Genomic DNA, 20,937 nt, shown 5'->3' with positions numbered 1-20,937 from the left:
CGAACTTCTTTGCCTGCGCGCACCGCTCGCTTCTCGATGAGAAGCAGTATCACGCCACTGTCAAGGCCGCTCCTACTCGCTCCGCTTTTTCGCGGAACAACGATGAAGTCAGTGTCTTGCAGTCAAATTCGGAAGAATCCAGGGGAACCACGCCTACGATATCGACTTGACCTATGTCATACGCCACGCCTTTTTCGCATTTGACGACCCCATTGGTGCCTGCAATATGAAGGACTACGGCGACTGGCTTCGGCCCCTCATTCTGGTCGATGACAGTCAGCTCTCCATCAAATTGCTGTCAAAGACAACACACACAAACGCGACAATGCACGAATGGGATCATGGCACGCTGACCGCGGCAAACCGTGCGAAGGCGCGTTTTTCAGCTGTCAGGCGAAGTGCCGCAACTGACGCCTTGGGGCTGGAGAGAGATAACGCGGAACCGGGGTTGCGATGGAGAGTCGCTCAACTCGGATGAGTGGAACCTGTGGCAGCGTTACGCCGCGCAAAGCTGGGTCAGGCACGCCAGGTGGGAACGAGAAAGTATCCGGAAAGAGTCCGCGCTTCTTAAGGCTGCTATTTGAGTTACCGGGGAGACTTCTTTTGTGCGGCGGCGAGCCCGAACACTAGTGCAAATGAGTCTGCTGTTTCCCTCTTGATTCACCACTCCGCAATATGGCTGCGGCCTGGTATGAAAACATATCACAGATCTCTAAAGACGCAGATTTCACCTGGTCTCACCTTGACTGTCTTCAGGAACGCACAGATGCCTTGATAATATCTTCGCGGATCCTTCTGCACGTTCGTCGCCAGCTGCGTGCGACCCCCGTTCGTGGTAAACTTGAAGTTCGCAACGGGCTTCCGGGGATGAAAGTAAACGAACGCATGTGGAACAGCTTTCCTGTGAAAAGCAACGCATATACCAGCAATAAACGCAATGTTGCATCCGCGACAAACGCACATCGTGGTAGGTGAGATGGGTGTCTATGTGCTTGCACATCCAGTATAGCTCCTCCACGATAGCGGTTGCGTAAGAGATAGTGCACGCAATGGAAAAACACCATGAAAGTAATCTGCACGCTAGTGCAGAGATGGATGTGGTACAAGAGCATGACCCGCCTGTGCGACGTGAGACACTTCTGACAGGTGAACAATGCCGCAGTGGCACCGCAGAGTTTCACGGTGACACACTCATGCAGCAGGAGCCTATCAGCTTTCTTTGGCCGCTGTTAGTCTTCTCCTTCAGGCATGATTGTGTGCTGCTGTTGCAGCGCTTGAGAAGCATTCTTCACAGCCGCCGATCTTCCATGGGGCCGTCGCAACGACATTTGCACTGTATTGGAGTACTGGTGCGGAAGCAACCCTAAACTATGCTGCATCTAAAGCACCCGGCCATTGTGCATCTACCATAAATACAATCAACCTGTAGCTCGTGACTGCACCTCCAGGTCCTTCGCAGACGCGGAAATCTGAACCATCCGCGGGGACCATGCCACCGCACCTAAACCACGACATCCATGCAGTCGCATTTGAAATGAGATCCTTACTTGGACCAAGTCAGCACAATGGTTCCCTGGGAGCAGCAGTCGAACGTTAGGTATGCGCCTTCGGCGTCGTCCACGATTGGGCGAGAATCGTGTCTCAGGATGGACATTTTGCTTGCATGCGTTTATTACAAAGTGGGAAAACCCGTGAAAGAGGCAGATCACTGACTGTGAATTCAGGACGCAAAAATGGACTTTCAGCTCGCAGACGTGGAGAAGCAAAACGCTAGCCACTTTCCCAAACACCAGAAGATCCATCACAGGACGAATCCGTCTAAACCAGGGCCACGCCGCGCGGGGCGACCAGCCCTGCGTATCTCCACGGCTGCTTTTCGCAAGAGTCGGGGCTTCCAAGGAGAAGCGGCGGGCAGATGCACCGAGCTTGACCCCCGTTGGCTTTCTGAAATGTCGTCCCTGGTTTGGTGATGGAAATTCACGCACTCACGAGCTATGCGAGCATCTTGCAAACGCAAGGAGACAGAAGCAAGTTGTGCGCCAGTCTAACGACTCGGGCATTCTGTTTGCTGCAGTGCTGGCAGCAGCAGTGCCGACTGTTCCTTCACATTTTGGCAGATTCGCGCGAGATGATGCAAATTCGTACAGGGCGGGGAGACGACTTCTACCAAACCCGAAGAAATCGTTCTTCAAGCCTTCATGGATCCACCTCGAGAGGAAGAGGGACTCCCAGGGACAACCGATGCAGCAGAGAGAGCGGATGAAGCAGTCTTCTGCAGACCTGGTCATGCTGACAACGCTAGCTCAGCACGTCTCCTACGGCTTCTCCGGCTCACTCTCCCACGAATTCTTGGCTAAATGGCGTAAGGAATGGCGTGTTCGTCATTCTTCTCTCAGCAGTGTCGTTAGCAGGGTTGCGAAATGTGACCGTGGGAAGCAGGGCCATGCATAGCCGAGCAGAATCTTACCAGCACGCCATTCAAGGCCATCATAAAGAGGTAGCCTTCGGCGGGTTGGCAGAAACATTGAGATGCACGGGGAGAAGACTTGCACTGTGGTGATGCGGCATACAGTACTAGACAGACAGACAGTCAAGACAAATAAGTGATACGGATCCCCGCGGTGTACGGGTATGCAGTGTGCCGTAGCTGGTCAGAGATAGCGTTGTGCCACAGATCAGCGCTGTCATGGGAAGGCACAGCACTCAGGATTGCGCGTTCCTGTATTGTCCCTGACACATATCATGAGCACTCTTCCTTTATGGACCGGCTTCGGCCGTCACAACCTACCTTGGCCCTGTCGTCTAGACTCGTGCACTTACCGAAAGGGGTTATCTTAGTGGGGTTCTTTCGCCTCTTTTAGGCGCAACTGCGACTTCCGCGTAGTCGTAGTCAAAAAACCGTGTGGTGCATTCAAGGCGGGACGTACGCTCGCCGAAGGTCTGTGTTTACCGTGCCGGCAGTGCAAGCGTGGCCCCTGGACTCTGCTGTAGCCGACTCTTACCGGCAAATCACCCCTTTACACTCAGTCAACAACATGCGTGACCGACCTTCCCATGAATTGGCCTCTGCAGTTGGCGCTGCGTGGCCCACGGATACCTATCGCTCCTGAAAAAGAGTTCGAACCGTGAGAACTACACCCGGGAAAGCGATGCCTCATGATGCCAGGCATAGCGAGAAATGAATCCGTATTTGCTCGCTGAACGTGGTTTGACCAGCATAGAGCCGAAGCTTTACTACATCGTCTCTGTGCGCACTCCATCCGGTGTGTTTGCATTCTGTACTCTCGTGCGGAGCGAGTTCTCTCATGCGGTGGTTTCGACCTTCCAACAAGAACGGATGGGCGTTCTCAAATCGAGATCCCTTCTTGCAAGTACAGCATGCGTGCGCTGGTTCGAAGTCCTAAGAACACGCGTACGAACACGACAGCCTCTGTTCTAGGCCCTGTCGTTCGGTTCACGCACGGCGACGATACGGTGCAGCAAGAAAGCAGGGGAAGCAAATCCTAAAGAAGCGGCGGGTGCTGCTCTACCGCGCGAAGTATTCCCCTTTGCCTTTCGTCACTCTTGGTTTTTTCACCAACTGTTTCGATAAGGAAAGTGTTACGTTGCCGACTGCCGGTTCGAGCCGAACAACCTGGGTCCGTGTAGCACACACATGCGACTGTTGCGCAGGGCGCTGCTTGGCGGCGCCAAGCAGCGCCGCTAGTCTTTTTGTGGCGATCCGCTCTGGAGGGGCCTACATTTCTCTGCAACTCTTTCACAGTGACAACCGTGTTTGTGCTCCCCAAGCTGTTCAAACCCAGCATGAAATGCAATTCCATAGTGCCGCTTTTCTCATGAAATCGCGTACCGTCAAGTGTAGCTCTCCAGCAGTACGCGTCTCTATGGATTGCCCGGCACACGTGGTTCGCTGGGATGTCGCGAGGTTTCGGTACTGATAGACAGCTGTTCTTTTTTCGCTTTTTTTCCGTAGGCCCGATGCCTCTCTTCCCTGAGATATTTACCAGGAAAATCCGCACATGGGTTTTGGAGTTGACAATTAATGAGCGGGTTGCCTGTATTTTCTTATTTTGATTCACCGCTTTCGAGACGCCCGGGCTGCTAGGGAGGAGCGCCGCCATAGCTAAGTGACCGTTACTGACTCCGGTTCTCGACTTTCCAAGTCAAACAGTGTCAGAAACATGGCCCGGCGTGTCGACACGCACAGCCAGGCTACTACAGCCTCTCTACGGTTCGAACTTCCGTTTCTTTAGCTCAGGCAACGGCGCTGGACGAAAGTGCCGCTGTACGTCGCGGCCATGTTTTTCTGGGCACCCCAGACGCCTCGTTTTTCCACCAGAACATCACTTTCCTCGGCATGTCGATTGCTCGTGCGCGACGCAGGGAGCGCTTCGTTGCCCTATACTCCTTTGCAAGGTGAAATACTTTCCGAGTGTCGGCCTTGATCGCCATGTTGTGCCCAATCACGACCGGACAGCCATGGAGGACGACCCCTTGTTGCCTCTCTCCTACACGGGTCCCTTCGCCCTCGCTTCTCCATAGCAAGCTATAAAGCTTGCTAGTTCGCTGGCGGTACAACTTTTTGTCGCTGCATCAGCGGACGGTTTTTCTCGACTAACGCGTCCTTCTGCGCGAGCATGGCTGGCAGCGGCCTCGCCCACTGAGACTCTTCCGGAACGAATACACGAGGCTATTTGGTGGGATGAATAAGACATTCCACAGCGGCATTTATGATCTGGAAGCTCGTTGTCACTTTGCCGCTCATGGTTCCGCTTTTGGCACCTCCTTCGATTCATATTTTTTTCGCGAGTCTACTGGCGGTGTAGGTATAGACTGAAGACTCCGGTTTTTGGCTCCGAGGCGTGTGCTACATAGCAGTGCGCTAGGCGGGCCATCTCTGAACTTGATGGCGTCTTCGTATTGGCTGAAGTTGCGGCCAGGGGGCCTGATGGACTGTGAAAAGACAGACTACTGCTTCAGCGTCGCTATGATATTCTTTCCCGCTGCAGGCGTTCACTGCTGTTGCAGATTTCGTGTACGCTTGCACCCGTGGTCGCTCGCCGCCCGTCTTTGTTATGCTGGTGATTTTATGCGGTGTATAGTTTCCGCGCTCGTTCAATCCAGGCGTCGCTATTGTCTGTATTTCTGCGTTTGTCTTGTGTCAACGTTTTAGGGTACTGGCCCGTCAAATCTGGGCTGGAGCCCTTAGCGTATATAGAGCCATATCGCGTCTGGCGATCCATTAGTTTGCGCGCGTGGGCGTGTCCTTGTCGGCGTTGTATTCCGCGCCGGTTTTACTCTTCCCTTGCATGTGCAAAGTTGTGTTTTCTTTCAAGGCAACTGTTTGAATCTCCTTTCCTTGTGTGCGTATTGACTACGTTCGCACTTTAGGGTGGCACTATGGTCATGTCATTCAATCCTGGCCGCAAGATTCGCTCCCCGTTTTCTTGCGGAGGCGAAGATGCGACTAGGCAGGCGGTTTCTGGCGCGGAGTCTGCAGTCTCGTCCACTAAAGGGGCATCGACGTCGTTGTCTCTCTTTTCTCGGAGTCTGTCGCAACTCGGCTCTGTCCCTGGGGGTGGCTGCGGGCTCCCAGTTTTCACTGGCGATCCTCCCATGACCTGCGCCGGTTCCGCGGCACAGAGCTCCTCTGAGCGGCGTTCCGCTTGTGTGCTCGCCTTCGACGCCAACGCCCGCCGAGTGGAGATGACCGCTGGCGGGAACGAGCCGCGCCATGAGCGCAGCTGCTCAGGCCTCACGGCCAGCGGTGGACCTCACGTATGCGGGATGATGGCCACGCAGTCTCACAGAGGCGATGGCGGACGCGGGGGCAGGTTTGGCTCCCCGAGAAAGTTATGTGGCGCTTCCAGCCCAGCTAGGCTGGCGCACGCGGCTGGAGGGGTCTTACGCTTGACACCGCGTCAGGGTGTATGTACACTGGCGGCTGCTGCAGTTCGGAGCCTGTCGTTACCTCGTCGCCCCGTCGCCGGCCTGTCAGGAGAAGGCGACACTGCGCGAACGGGCGCTCGAAGCTTTTCCTTACCTCTGCCAAGAGCTACAGCGTTGACACCCTGCTTTGTCGAAACGCAGAATCTCGCGCCCGCCCCTGCGGCCGTCCGGGCGCGTCACGTGGATGGCGTGATGCGAGAGGGCAGTTGTGCGCATCCGTTTTCCGGGGCTCTGGTCCCTTCGTCTACGGGGTTGGCCTCTTCTTTCCTGTCGGAACGCTTCAACCAACCAAACCACGGCGGAGTCAACAGCTCCCATAGGCTGTGCTCGCATCCGGGCCCTGCTCGAGGAGAGAGCCGCTGGATGTCGATTGCTCTAGGCTCGTCTCGCTTTCAGCGTCAGCCTCAGGCACATTCAGCGCTGCTCTCGGCGCGTGGTGCGCAGCAGTGCCCAGGGCCGTTCCGTGCAACTTGGCGTTCCTTTGCTTCGTTCGATCTCTCCAAGAGTGGAAGTATGTCTTTCACGTTCGAGGGAGCGAATTCGCCGTTAGCGTCTGGATCGCCTCCTTTTTCTGCGCCACCCAGCGCCCGTGGGGGGCCGTCGCCAACAGAGAGCTCTACAGCCCTGAGCACAGAGCGCCTTCTTCTGCTCGTCGCAGAAGACTCCAAGCGCGGCTTGCCCCAGCGACGCATGCGCTTCGCTTCTCTCTTGGCGCCGCCCCCGCAAACTCCTCAGCAGCAGTGCCGCGCGGCGGGATTCCTCCTCGACGAGCTGCGGGCGCGCGTGGCCGCGCAGATTGCGACGCTGCAGGCGCTTGGCGCACTGCTGGATCAAGCTGGCAGGGCGATTCGAAACCTGCGGAAGGCGGGGGAAAATTTGTATAGCCCGTTGGCGCCGCTCGGCGTGGATCCAGAGGCCTCTGCACTGAAGCTCGGTGGAGCGAGTCAGAACGGGAGTTTGATCTCGCGACTCGAGGGCATGATTCGGGTCGCGCACGACACGCTGCTGCGGCAGTATGCGATCTTGCTTCCTTACGGAGGGCGAGAGGGCGGCTCTGCTTGCGAGATAGGGCTCTCCACATCCGACTCATCCCACAGGAGGATGTCTCGCTGCCTCGACTTCCACCGGGACTTCCTTTCGCTGATTCCGGCTCTGCGTTCGCTGCATCCGCGCATCGTCACCCTGGTGGTTGCAGGGGCGCGGCAGCAGTTCCAAGACGCTTGGCAGCATCTGGAGAAGCTCAGAGAAGATGGCGGCAGGGGCGGCGAGAAGATTCGCGTGGAGGGCGCCTTTCTTATGCAGCAGTACGAGGGCCAGCTCGAGCAGACGATCGAAGATTTCCTCGTGCGAAACGTGAGTCTGGGGATTCTTTTGTACCACTTTGACCACCTGCACCACCAAATGCAGAGTCGATGGGCTGCGAGCTCCGGTCGCCACGCGCACAGCCGTGGCACGCCGTCACTGCGTGCGTCTGACGCCCCCCACGCTCAGTCTCCCTTCCGCCTTGCGTCGCCTTTCTTCTCTACGTGTTCGCACCCGCACCACTCGCCCCTGTCCCCCCGCCAGGCGCCCGACCTGCCCCCTGCGGGGGGGGACTATGGATCCTCGAAAGTCCGCTACGCGCACACGTCGCTGGCGATGGAAAGTCCCGGCGGCCGCGCGGCCGCGCGAGCCCCGACGGGCGGGGGGCATCCAGCCGCGAGTGGTCCGGAAGCGGAAGAATGCGAGGAGGCCCCTCTGCCTCCTGTCATCGGCGTGTTGGATCGCTTCTGCCAGCCCGCCGTGCAGCTGAAGGCAGTGATTCAAGATGCGCAGGCGCTGTGTCGAGCGGTGTCGGGGACAGCGCCTCTCGTACGCGTTTTCACTCTCGAGACCGACGCGTATCGCCTTCGAGTCGAGCAAGGAGAGGAAACGAACGCCTACCGGGGGGATGCCATCTCGGCGTCGGCGGCGCCCGCTGCGGGCGTTCCCTGCGCCCTCTCCAGCGACGCGGAAGCCGTCGCGTCTCCGCCGATCGTCTTCCCTTCGCCGATTCTGCGGTACATACTCGCGGAGCTGTTGAAGAACGCGATGCGTGCGACGATTCAGAAGCGCGAGGAAGATGAGAAGAGGCGCAACTTGGTTGAGCGCGAACAGGCCGCGCGGCTCGGCCGCGAGGACGCGCCGGTCGAGTGCGTCGTCATGCCTGTCTCCGGCGGCGTCTGGATACGCATCTCCGACCGCGGAGTCGGCATTCGCGAAGACAAAAAGCGCTTCATCTTCAACTGCTTGAACAAGGACGGCCAAGCGATAAAAGACGCCGCGACGCTGTTGACTGGGGGTCTCTCCAGCGAGGGGGCACAGACCGAGCTCGGGGCGGCAGCCCCTCCCTCGCCGGGCGCGCCCAGCAACTCTATAGGCACTGCAAAGGCCGAGCAAGAGGCGCTGGAGCAGCGTCTGGATCGCGTGCGGGCGTCGGGCTGCGGAGTTGGTCTCTTGCTGAGTCGCGCGTACATGAGGTACTTTGGGGGAGCGCTCATGCTGCGCTCTACGCCTGGAGAGGGAACGGACTGCTTCCTCTTCGTTCCTTCTCTCGAGACGCGAAGCGAAAACTTGCCGTCCTCCGCGGTGCCTGCCCTCTGGGGCGGCGCAGACGCCCGACCCCGGGACTCGCTCTGCGCAGAGGGTGGGGGGGGACCGGGGGGTAGGGACGCCAGCGGGCGAGCCGGCGGAAGGCTCGACGAGGAATCGCAGATCCCTGAAGAACTGCTGATGGACGGCCTGCGTGCGTGGACACGCAGCAGGCTTGTGTGCGAGGTTTGAGATCAAACCTGTCTTTTCGAGCGTCTCGAAAAAATGCATCAGATCCAGGAACGACAGCACCTCCCGAGGCGACACGGCCGAGTGAAGGGGGGGGGGGTTCGTGTAAGACCGAAGTACACTGAGACGCCTGATTCTCGAGAAAAGAGCTCGTGTTTGTAGCTGCGGCCGCCCAGAAGCCAAGCCGAATTCAGCGTGAGCGCCGTCAAGCTGCGTTCGAGTTTCCTGTCGCCTGAAAATCGCTCCTAGCTCCTGTGCGGTGGGGGTGAGCGGACCCGCGAGACGATTGCATGATGCGCAGCGGAATTCGAGAAAAAGAAGGCCTCGAAAGGGAGAGCAAAAACTTGGCGGGCGGGCACGTAGCAGACAGGTGTCAGATCGGAAGCGGAAGAAGTGGCGATACAGCGCTTGAGGGGGAAAGACAGACTGAAGGAAATTCCGCCCCTTGAGACTCACAACATTCATAAAGAAGCATCGCAGCCCACGAGGGCAGGAACAAACGTGTGCTATAAAAGATGTCTCCTTCGCGAAAGGAGAACGCGGCACAGTGACAAAAGGGTTCCGACGAGTACGCAAGTCTACAAGGCGAGAGGAAGGCAGGTATCCGATGCAAAGGAAGGCATCTGATGCAGAGGCAGGCCCCTGGGACAGACTGAAGCAGCTGCCTAGAGGAAGAAGGCGAATTCGCAGTTAGGTGGAACTGACCTTTTTTTCAAGCGGGGCATGCAACATCCACGCGAACCAAGATGATGAACTGTCGCAGAGGCGCGCTTCGGAAGGGAAAAGAAAGCGCGGGAGGGGGAGCAAGTTTGTATCTCTCACGCTCGGCATCTGAATGCCACGAGTTTGAGAGGCCGCCGCGACGGCTTCGCAGGGATCCTTAGTAGCGCACTCTACCGGATTTTTTCGCTGCACATCCCTGTAAGCTGGTATGCGTTTTTGCTATTTCCTAGCTCCTCATTTAGCGTCGCGCGTGGGCACACCCAGAGAGTGCGTATCAATATGTGAAGTGATCTTCCATACAGTTCCAAATGTCGTTTTGGTGCGCTCGTGTGTGTCTCAGTATGTGCGTGTGAGAACTCCTGTGTTTTTTCTATCGTATTCAGCTGTAGAGGGAGCGCCTCCTTTCTTAAAGCATGTCAGACTTTCGACACGGGAACGCCAGGTTGACGAAGTACGATCCTCGCCGTTTCCGCGTTTGGCTCTCGCGCTCGTGCGCGCGTTGCTTTCCTCCTCGCTTGAGAAAGACGCAGGATCTGTTCCTTCGCATCTGCTTCACATACGTGAGGCTTCGGGGCACAAGCGAGGATCAAATTCACACTGCTCCCTATGAACATCGCAGATGGATGCAGACAGCAGAGAATAACCTACCTTGCAGGCAGCCTACGGCCTCACGGCCGTAGGCTGCCTGCAAGGTAGGTTTCCCGCACTGCCGTATACATTTGCTCGTAAGGTAGCCCAGGGCAGTGTGAACCGCTTCTTTGAACCTTGGCGGGAATGTGGTACGGCGCTGCCGAAGGGAGGCCAGCGGCTCTCCTCTGTGTGCGGGCGCCACCTGTCGCCTCTCGCTCAACGCATACGCCTTCCGGGTCGGCGACAAACAGGTCATATAGCTGCGCTACATAGCTTCGCCGAATATACAAGCATATATGCATACGCTTTATATATAGGTAGACACATAGATAAATATATAGATACATAGATATAGATAGGTATAGATAGATATATGTAAGTGTGTATGTTTGGAAAGTGTCTCAGGAAGCTGCCACGTTTGGTGACGGCCAGTCTGCGCCCGTGCTTTACCATCCCGCCATCAGCGTGACTCAAGCAGGTGCGCCGCAGCCTGTGTAGAGCGTCCTGTCTCGGGGCCCGTTTGCTAGCTGAGGTCTCCATTTCGGCGCGTCGTGGAGAGTTCCCACGTTCATCTGCTGTTGAAGCCGGCGGTTCGGCCTCAACGCCCGCCGCGACCCATTGAGAGGCTCGCGCCGGCGACGTGTGTTTCGTATTTTTCTGTTTAAAGGCCCCTCGCCCGTTCGCCACTTCCCTATAGAACTCAAGTTGCGGCTCGCGGCTGATCGCCTCCGCCAGGGCTGCAGCAGAAACGAACTGGAAAAAGCCGTGGGTAGACTCTCGTCGACCGCTATGTCGGCGCCATCCTGTGGGTTCAATGAGCCGAAAAGGCCTTTCGTGAGAGAAGTGAGCTCCAGCTTATTCTCTGCGGCCACACCCGTTCTCCTCGTGAAACACCCACGATTAATTTCAGAGGCTCTCTGGGCACGCGGACACCGCTGTAGGCAGCCATTAGCTGGCGAGCCACAGGCCACACACTCGTCGGCTGTGATGGCAAGAGCTTTCCAAACAACTCCAAACCAGCGCTCGTGACAGGAAATCGCCCGACTGGACTCACGCTCCGCCCTTCCCCCCCTCCCCCGCTCTCCCCCCCCTGCCGCTCCCAGCGCTGCGACGCGTTCCATGCCAATCAAGAAAGGCGCGGAGGCCCGCCAGACTACACCGCGGCCAAACAGCTTCACAGTGAGTCGGCGAGCAACCCCTCCCTCCCAACCTGACTAGAGCATTTTCTCCTCTGTGTGTCTGGCATTTCGCTCGCCACTTTTTTTCTCTTTCGCGCCTTTGCTGCGACCCTCGACAGACAACATACACACGTCTTCATCTTCGCCTTCTCACCTCCTGCCGCCGCGGCCCAGAGGCCCCACGAGCGCGGACGGCATGAACAGTGTAGCGAGAGCCCATAGAGGAAAAAAAGTGGGGTGCGAGCCCTGCGGGGTGTCTCTGCGGCGCGCGACTCCGCGACCCAAAAGAGGAGGCGGTCACAGACAGGCTCCATCCTGCGGCCCGAAGGCGACCGCCGCGGCTGCGCCCACCTGTCGAGGCGAGGAGTCCCCGCTGAGGCGCATCGGGTTGCACGCAGAGGAGGCCTGCGTCGCCGCCGCCGCGAGTTCTTGTTGCTTCTGAACGTAGAAGGCGAGCAGCACCAGCAGCAAGTCTTTCAAATCGAGCTCCTTCTCACGCCGTTCCGCGCTCGGTTCCCCGCTTCCCCCCAGCCCGTTCTCGGCGGCTGAAGGAGGAGACGCAGGGGGGGGGGCGACAGGCGAGGAGGAGGTCGGGACCTCCGCGCCGCGAGAAGAAAGGAGACTGCTCAGGGCTCTAAAGACGTTCTCATCCGGCGGCGCTGTGTTGGGCTGGAGCGTTAAAAGACTGGGGCCGTAGCGGCAGAGGAGCTCGTAGGACAGACTTTCCAGCAGTGCGCCCAGGCCGGCGGAGAAGGACGGTTCGCTGCTGGAAGATTGCTGCGCATCGAGCAAAGACGTTCCCCCCTCTGAGCCGCGGAAAAGCGACAGAAGAGGCAGAAAGAGGAGCGAGTCCACTCTGAAGACGAGGGACCAGAATTGCTGAACACACGAAGGAGAGGAGCACTCACCCGCCACGACATCAAAGCCAAAGGACAGACACACGGCTCACGCACTCGAGACACACGTCGTGAAGAACGGGGATCGTCCTTCGACGCTGGGAAGATCTTGCGGACAGCACTCAAGCCGGCCGGCGACAAACCGCCCGAGAGAGCCCACCAGAGCTGCTTCCAAGCGTGGAGAAAGAAAATCTGCTGTCCGCTGCTCCCTGAGTGGATACGAGGAACGTATAAGAGAACGACACGTCTGACCGCAGTTTGCGTGATGAGGCTCAGGCCGTTCACCCCCTCCCTTCTGACGCGAAGCGCCGCCACGAGAGTCGAGCGAGGCCCGCGAGATCCTTTCGCGATCAGTTCCCGACAAAGAGAATCGAGTTTCCTTGCCAGAGGTGATTCTGATTTCGAGGGAGAGCCTCACCGTAAACAAAGGGCGCGTCAGGGCCTCCGCGAGAAGCAGTGTCGGCAGAAGGCGCGCGACTTCGCGGAGAGTCCGAAGCGCGAACAAACGGTCTGAGGAGATGCACGGACACCCGCAGTCGCGCAGTCAGCTTGCTCACAGCGACGCCCGCAGGCGCACACAGGCTTGCAGAGAGTATATATGCATTCCATATGGATACGCATATACATATGCAGAGGCCGGCAGGTGATTGCGTGTGGGTGTTTCAGAAACTCGCGGGACGACCACGACAGAAAACGAATCTTAGCAGCCACACACCAAATAAGACTTGTTGGTTGGCAGACGCGGTGCTGCGTGCGCGTGCGAATGCATATATATCCAGAGATATTGGATATCTGTGTATATGTATATTCGGGTACGTGCGCCGAGACGCCTGCACAGTGACTTGCGCGCCTCAGACTTCACATCCATGGACATCAGGACTTGGGAGCTCTCTCTTCAATTCCGTCACTCCAGACACACCCCAAAACGACATCCGCACGCTTTTGTCTCTCGGTTTTCTCAGACTTCCGCTCATTCGCGTAGTCGTAGCATGGGAGGCTTTTCGTAGCTATCCGCGCCTGGGTTTCGGTGCACTACACGGAGCGTTTTTGAACTCTCGGGCGGCACACTTACGCTTCGCAAAATTTTCTGTCAGGCGCCGTTCCACGAGGGCGATCACCTGCTCAAAGACGTCTATCTTCTCCAACACGCCCTGGCAGCGCCCTCTGCGGAACCCACACTCGAATAAATCTCGATAGGCAGCTGAAAAACGTCGCCGAGACAGACCAATCAACGAGGAACCCCCCCCGCCCCGCGTGCCCCCCCATACACGGCCCCATACATGTACATTATATATACGCTTATCTATTTGTTTATATATTGGTATACAGATATACATATCTATCTATCTGGAGACCAATCTAAGTATCCGTCATCCGCTCTGCAGACGTGTGCGGAGCCTAGACTCCCCACGGCTACATACGTATGCATTTGGAAGAAGCGAGATCCACTGCTCAAATGCATGTATATTTCTGTTTAGCGTTTAGGGCTTTAGTGCGTGCGGAGTGGCTGGCGTACAGGAGGGCGCATTGCAGACTTGCGCAAAGCATGTCAAGCGCGATGTCATCGAGGAGAACGGCGCGCGGGAACGAACGCATCTGCGTGTGCCGCAGTTGCTGCTGGAGGCGCAGCGTCGTGTTGGAGACCTCCAGGCGCGGACCCGCCGCCAGCGTCCGCGCCAGGCCGAGGAAGAAGAGACGCTGGGGAACGAAGTCTGCAGAGAGAAACGCAACGACACTCCAGCGCCACAGCGAATGACCAGCGGCAAACACGAAACTCAACGAAAAAACGAAGAAAAGAACCCCTGTGGTGGTGCGCGCCGAAAATATTTCGTGTCACTCAGGCGGAGTGCCCCAACCCCCTGAGCTCTGCGGGGCGCCCCTCGAGCCGAAACAGATGGAGAGAAGACATTTGAAAAGGCCTTGCACGACGCACGGAATGATCTTTCGCCGCTCAAGGTGCCTGCCTTCCTCGCGGGCATGCTGCTTCCCTATTTGCTTGTATTCTCAGTTCCTCACCTTCGCACTCAGAAGCCCCAGCCAGAAGGTCTCGGTAAAGATCCACGACCGAGAAGGCGTCGCCGTCGGCGCTCAGACTCGCCTCCTGAAGCCCCTGCCTGCGGACGAGACGACACACGAGCGAACGCCAGACAAAATGCCTGCAAAATCGCGCGCACACCTGCCGCGCATCCGCGAAAGTCCTACGGTGATGCCCGCACCGAGGCGCGGGCTGCACTGCTACAGACGCGCGCAAGCCCCATCGATGTTCAGCGCACGGCTGCCATCTTCCATGCGTCTCTGACAACGCGCAAGAGAGGCATGCCCTCTCGTGTCGGCAAGGCCAGCTGCGAATCCATGAGTTCTTTTCAGCCACACCATGTCGGGAAGCAGAGAGACTGAGAGGCCCGCGCAGCAGCTGGCTGATGCATGCAGGTGGACGCAATGGCCGACTCCAGCCTGCGAGAGAAAGAAAACACGAAAACGGAAGTTTGAAGATCAGGCACCTGACGGCACCGCGACGCCTACCCAGGTGACCCCTCCGCCTTTGAACGCCTAGTGCCGCCCAGCTGCCTCCTTCGGCACGTGCACACTTCTGTAGCTTCTCAAGTGCCTGCGTGCGAGAGTCACACCGCCGACGAGGGGCCGGGGTGGGTGACAGTGACTAGGAGCCTCGGCGCACTTCGCGCCTACGTGTGGACGTCGAGAACGCGAGCAGGGGGACTTTTTAGGGAGCGGAAACGCCGTACAAAGGACGAAAGACAAGACAGGCAGAACGCCGCCAGCGCCTGCGTGGGTCAGCGTTGGCAGGGCCAAGACGCTTAGCGTGCTGAGTTCAAGCGACACAGCGAGAAGCGACAAGCCTCACCAAGCTCCGTCCTCTTGTCTGTCTTCGTAGAGCGCTCGCACAGAGGACAGGAGCACGTAAAACGGCCACCGCCGCCGCGCCTCGTTCGGCTGATGCGCCGCGAGAAACCTGGCAGACACACAGCCGATCGCACACCGAAGCACATAGCAAGCCAAAGCTCTCGATAAGCGCCGAGGCAGCAACAGAGGCGCCGCACCGGGCACGGGAGGTGTGCTCACTACAGACACATGCATGTATATGCATATGTATATGGAAGACGCTGCTCGCCCCTCCTCTCTCGCCCGCGTTCGGCTTCGTGAACGCCATTTCGGCGTACATACGAATATACATGCCCGATGTTTTTGTGAATTGGATCCTTCTCGCCATTGCTACTATGGTAGGGGGTGTGTGAGTAGTGACTCGCTTTAGACGCTGTCGTTTGCTAATATATGTATGGTCACGCCTTCGCTTATTGATTGAAACCCCGCATTTGCTCAGCGTGAGCGCGGCATAAATATCGGCGTACACGCACAACTATGCACACGGTTGCTACCCGTTTTTAGTCCTTTTTCGCTCACTCGAGAGCCCCCCGCGCAAGGGAGTACGGAAGGCGGTAGAGCAGGAACGAAAACTTTGAATCGAAGGCGAGCACCGAAAAAACGTCACGGCGAAAGTCCTCGTCTGCCTGTGAAAAGCGCGGTGACAGCGAGAACTCAAAAGGAAAGGCAATCGTGCGCCTCGAACATAAGTCTTGCGGCAGCCGAATCCGGAAAGGCATTTGTCTAGCATTTACACATGCACACGGATCGCCATCCTAAGAGGGATACTTTCCATGCATTTGACCTTGAAGATACATATGTATATATATATATATATATATATATATATATATATATATATATATATATATATATATATATATATATATATATATGCATACGACGCAGGGTGCGGAGTGCGCACACTAGATGCATAGGACCTCACGTCTCCCGGCTCATGTTTCTAGGGAATGGACTCCTCGCAACTGAGGCAAGAAGACCGATTTACAGCGACGCAGGCATCAGGAACACATGCGCAGACTGCCATCACGCGTCTCCACACACTGCTGTAGAAGGCGAGCCGCACTACTCGGTGCGCCTGAACGCGTAGTGCGTCCGCCGTGAGGCGCCGAGTCCGCGCGTTTCCGCCGGGCCTTTGAGGCCGCCAGAAAAGACATGAAAGCGGTAGCGAAGCACAAGGATCGCTCACCTGCATCGCGGCGAAGAGCGACGGCAGCGCGAAAGGACTGTCTTCGGTCTCGTCAGCCAGCTGCTCTTCGACTGCCTCATCGCGAAGAGCCTCGCCGTCGACGACGAACGTGCGCGGCCGCGTGCAGAGGACCGCCACCGCCACGAGCGCCGGTGCGCAGCGGAAGCCCAGCGCCAGCCGCGTAGTTCGCGGATAAGCGCAGGCTGCGCGCAGAGGCAAAACAAAGAAGAAGAAAACTCGTGAAAAGAGGAGAAGCAGCGGCTGAGAGGAAAGGCGCGGGACCACTCAGAAGAAACTAACAACGCGCCCGACTGTCTACGAAGGCCGAAGACCAGCAGAGCCACGGCCTATACGTCCGCTGCAAAGCCGTCACAAACGGCGGAGAGACTTCGGTGGTGTTCTGTCGCACACGCCCGAGGTGTCTCCCACAACGGTGCTTCCCCGGCGGCAGATGCGCGGGCCCCCGCCTTCCTGCGCCGCGCGCATTCTCCTGGGGCAGCTACGCCCCACTCTAGAGCGACGCGATGGTCGCGGCGTGTGGTGTTTCGAGTTCGGGTGGGAACACTCTTCAAACAACCTTCCCCAGGCGAGGAACCCCCAAGGCCCTGTTTGTGCCCTCTTAGTTCCTGCCAGATTCTGACTCTCACTCGCAGAGCAGGCGCACGACGGCGCGTTGGAGCCGCGCCGCGCCCGCAGGTGGCTCGCGAGGCTCTCCAGGTGCATGCAGCGGCGTAGACAGGCCGACGTGGCCTCAGCTACAAACGCCTCCACGCCGCCGCTCCCGCCTGCAGAAGGCGCGAGCCCGGGGGAGACCGACGCCAGGGCGGGGCCCATGTCCACACAGAGCCGAAGCAGCTTCAGGAAGGAGCCGCAGAGCGAGAACGCCAGGGGCACGCAAGCCTCTACGGACGCCTGCAGACGCGAAAGAAGGAGAAAGCGCGGCGGCGCACGGGGAGAACGGCGCTTAGAAACCTACGGACCACGGACGATGATCGGGACGTGAAGAGCGAGGCATCCACGAAAACACGCACGGGGCTGCGAGGGGAGAGGGAAGGTGAGAGGACGGCGAGCGACATAGTTTGAAACAACGCGCGAGAGACACGCGAGCCGAGACTCGTGCAACGCGGAAGATTAAGAGCGACCGCCGACGAGGGGGAAGAGACGGCGAAAAGGAAGCTAAAGCGCAGGCGCAGGCAGTCAGCGGCGAGGCAAGGACCAACGCTGCTTACCGAGCATGATGCCTCGGTTCGCGACTCACCCAGTCGGTCGTCTCCCTGCTGCCGGGTGCTTCGTCTGCTCTGTCATCTCCGCGTTCTCTCCCCAGCGTCGTTTTCTCAGGCTCAGCGCTCGCCTCGCAGTCCCCCCTCCACCCAGCATCGCCGCCTGCGACCGGCGCCGCCCTTGCGGGGGCCTGCTCGGCGGAGCGACCCGCGGCGTTTGAGGAAGCCGCGTGTCCCCGTGCGCGCGCCCGCTTCGCAGACGAGGGACATTTTTCGGCGGCTTTCGCGGCGTCGAAGAGCGGACAAGCGGCCAAGCACCCGGTCGCGTTCACGGCCCGCGCCGCACGCGCTAGCAGGGCGTCCACGAGGCAGGTGATGAGGCGCAGAAGGTGCGGGAGGCCAGCTGCGAGGAGCCGCAAAGGCGGGAGACGACGCAGAGGGGGCAGGTTAATATTTTAGCGTCTGTCTGGGCAGAGCCGCCTTAGTTGGTGATGCAGGCGGCCTAGATACTTCTTGGCCTTTATATAACTTCTTTAGCTGTCTGGAGCCTCCGGGGCTACCTCATTAGAGACTCGATCTATCGGCACATAGACGGAGGCTTGGCATCTGCCTAGGATTGCCTTCGCCTTTCCCCCCCTGGTTTGTGCGCCCTTCTTGTAACTTTTCTTGCTCATGCGTCGTCTCCTTCCTCGGGCGCGGCGCTCACCTGGATCGTCTGAACTCGTCAGGAGGCGGTCGACGACACTGGGCCTCTCTCCAGCAGCTCCCGGGAAATGCAGAGGGAGGAACGGCTGCGGTTCCTCCGCCTCTGCATCTCCGTGTGTGCGCGCAGAGTGTCGGGTTCGTCGTCTGCGTTCCTGGCTGTCGCTGGCTTCAATAAAGGCTGAGAACGAAGGCGAGAGTGAAGACGCCTCTTCCAAGGTCGCGTAGAAGTCTTCTCGCTCGCGAGCTTCTTCTCCCTCGTCTTCGCTTCGCACCCGCCAGGGACGAGCCCTACCCGAGGCTCTCCAGGCGCCTTCGAGGGAGTGGAAGACCGACGCGATGAAGTCTCTGTAGCACAGAAGCACCTCCTTCAGGATGTCGAGACTCGCGAGCGGCTCTCCGGCGCCATCGCCGTCCTGACTGTGGTGTCTCCTCCTTTTTCGCGGCTCGGCATCCGCCGGCAAAAGCGAGGCGGCGCCGTCGTCTAAACAGCGCGCGGAGGCCGGCGAGCAGAAAGCGAGGAAGGCCTCCAGAATGTGAGGCGAGGCTTCTGCTGGACTGAAGGCAACAAACGAGAGGTCGATGAGCGCGCGCTGCTTGTCTGACGAGCTCGGTACGTACACCCCCAGCGAAGCCTGGAGAAACCGGCGCAGCGAAGTCGACCACAGAGCCAAGAGCCGCGTAGCCAGCACGCCGGCACTTCCTTCCTCGTGTCGCGCTTCGTCGCCTGCCGAAGATTCGCCTCCAGTCTGCGCCTGCCCCGGTAGCGCGAACGAATAAAAGGAGGGACGCAGGGAAGCCCGCAGGGCCTCTGTGGCCGTTGCATCCGCCAAGACCGTCGCCGTCCGCCGCAGAGCGGGCAGCAGTGCCCGCAGGGTCGTGTCGATTTTCACGAGTTCCAGTGCCGCGAAATCTCTGAAGGGGGCCGCAAAAAAACCACAACAGGCAAACAGAAACCGTGGGGGTAAGTCTTTGATGAACTCAAAATCCGAAAAACCGTGGTAGTCCACGCGTGCGCAGCAGCATTCGCCACGCGCGCAACGACGGCTCACTCGATTCAGGAGCGGTCGCGCGAGGCGACCCCGGAAGAACAAGGAGCGGAGCCACTACGCTATCCACGCATAAATACTCGACAGGAAAACACGCTTGGAGGACGGAAGCTAGCTAGAGAAACGCCTGCGAGGCGGGCACTGCGAGAGCGAGGAAACTAGACGCAAGGGCGGAGAAGAGAGAGCGCGTGAGCAGAACGAACACCACAGGACTAAGTGCAAACGCATGTCTTCTGTGCCTGTCGTCTTTGGTAAAACGTCTGCACCACTCAGTTGTGGAGCATGGAGAACGAGAGTAGACCGTGGACGCCCGCGGAGTGAGGGTGGATGCGACGGAGAGGGCAGGTCAGGAAACAACGCGAAAAAGCCAAAATACCAGGGCAGATCAAGCGGAAGCGTTTGCACTGAACCATTCAATATGGCGTGTCAGACCAAGAGAGCTGCGGAGGCCGTTACGGGCACGACGATGAATGGAATGGCGCTTACTGAATGGAGGGTGTGAGAAGGTTTTGGAGCTCGGAGTCATGCAGGAAGGAGAACAGTTGCTCGACAGCTATGCGCTTCGCCTTCAGCGAAGCCTTTGCGGTGAGAAGAAACGTGTGAAGCGACGTGCAAGAGGAGAGAGACGAGGACGAAGAGAGGGGCTCTTCGGATATTTCCAGGGTAGGCAGTGGTGGGTAGCGGGAGAATAGGGCCCGCTCCTCGTTCACATGCAGGAGGAGAGAGAAGCGACGAATCTGCTGGAAGAATGGGGAGGATGAAGTTGACGCGGTGGAGGAGGCCACGTCGGAAGCGTTAGCAGGCGGTTGAGCCTCCTCGAACAGGGGACGGTTCGCAATGGAACGGAGGACAAGCCGAATGAGAAGCGAGAAAACAAGAGAGGAGAGAGGCAGTTTCGCTGCATTGTTTGTCTCCGAAGTGCAGGTGGTTTCCGTCTTTACAAAGCGCTGCGCCTCGGCGTCCAGCTTGGCAGACCTGTGTCGAGGCACAAACACAGGAGTTCTCAGGTAGGGCGAGTGGTACGATGCAAAGGGAATACCAAACTGCCGCCGAAGCGAGAATCCATGAAGAAAGAGGGTACCATCACGAGCTCGTCTCACTTACACGCGCATAATGTTGAGCACGGAAACAGCCCTCGAAGGCCAACGCGTTCACCGAGGAACTATGGTATTGCTCATCATTCACTGACAGTGTGATACCAGGAGAGAGTCGCCCTCACACCCGTGGCAACTCAGACCATGCCCTCTCCATTCAGATACCCCTTCGTTGAAAGATTGGAGGTGAGTCATATGGAAGGAAAAGAATGTGTCGGACACCGCGAATCTCGTCCCGGTCCTTGCATATGTTGCATGAAAGATAATTGGCTATTGAAACAGTAACATTATCGCACATCGCACAAACCTTACTGTTCCCGCAAAGACAAGTGGAACGCGGAGAGCTCCTGCTGCAGTAAAAACAACTGCTGGACCTGCCATGCATTGACAGCCCTATCGAGACCATCCAGAAGTTTGTGAAGCACAACTTCCACAGACGGCGGAACCTGTAGCGCTCGCTCAAAATGGTCAGCGGGAGAAGGGAGACAATCCATTTCCTGAGAAACAACGTATCCTTCCCGTGGGGCGGAGTCGGGCTGAGGATGACTTGCAGCCTCCATTGTTAAATCGAAAGGGGACGGAGCGTTTTAACGTAAGGCGCGAGAAA

At 58.2% G+C, this 20,937-nt stretch overlaps 3 protein-coding genes across 3 annotated transcripts; 1 reads left to right on the top strand and 2 right to left on the bottom strand.

Moving 5' to 3' along the window:
- Positions 1-49: 49 nt before the first annotated feature.
- On the bottom strand, positions 50-1,654 carry BESB_059550 (uncharacterized protein; the record flags this gene model as incomplete). The annotated part of the gene is made up of 3 exons (XM_029364369.1): positions 50-295; positions 742-901; positions 1,548-1,654. 3 exons carry the CDS (start codon positions 1,652-1,654, stop codon positions 50-52), a joined length of 513 nt encoding a protein of 170 aa, XP_029219077.1.
- Positions 1,655-5,400: 3,746 nt separating this feature from the next.
- Positions 5,401-8,751, top strand: BESB_059540 (uncharacterized protein; the record flags this gene model as incomplete). The annotated part of the gene is made up of 1 exon (XM_029364368.1): positions 5,401-8,751. One exon carries the CDS (start codon positions 5,401-5,403, stop codon positions 8,749-8,751), a length of 3,351 nt encoding a protein of 1,116 aa, XP_029219076.1.
- Positions 8,752-11,576: 2,825 nt separating this feature from the next.
- BESB_059530 (uncharacterized protein) lies at positions 11,577-20,890 on the bottom strand (the record flags this gene model as incomplete). Its single annotated transcript, XM_029364367.1, has 14 exons — positions 11,577-12,158; positions 12,594-12,685; positions 13,248-13,339; positions 13,692-13,887; positions 14,192-14,289; positions 14,549-14,629; positions 15,039-15,146; positions 15,596-15,702; positions 16,266-16,468; positions 16,913-17,177; positions 17,524-17,888; positions 18,192-19,102; positions 19,723-20,211; positions 20,643-20,890. 14 exons carry the CDS (start codon positions 20,888-20,890, stop codon positions 11,577-11,579), a joined length of 3,837 nt encoding a protein of 1,278 aa, XP_029219075.1.
- Positions 20,891-20,937: the final 47 nt, after the last annotated feature.

The sequence above is a fragment of the Besnoitia besnoiti genome, chromosome V, assembly GCF_002563875.1.
Source record: "Besnoitia besnoiti strain Bb-Ger1 chromosome V, whole genome shotgun sequence".
In the NCBI taxonomy this organism is placed as follows: domain Eukaryota; phylum Apicomplexa; class Conoidasida; order Eucoccidiorida; family Sarcocystidae; genus Besnoitia; species Besnoitia besnoiti.
Note: the sequence above shows the minus strand (reverse complement) of the source record. Positions and strands in the feature narration are given on the sequence as shown.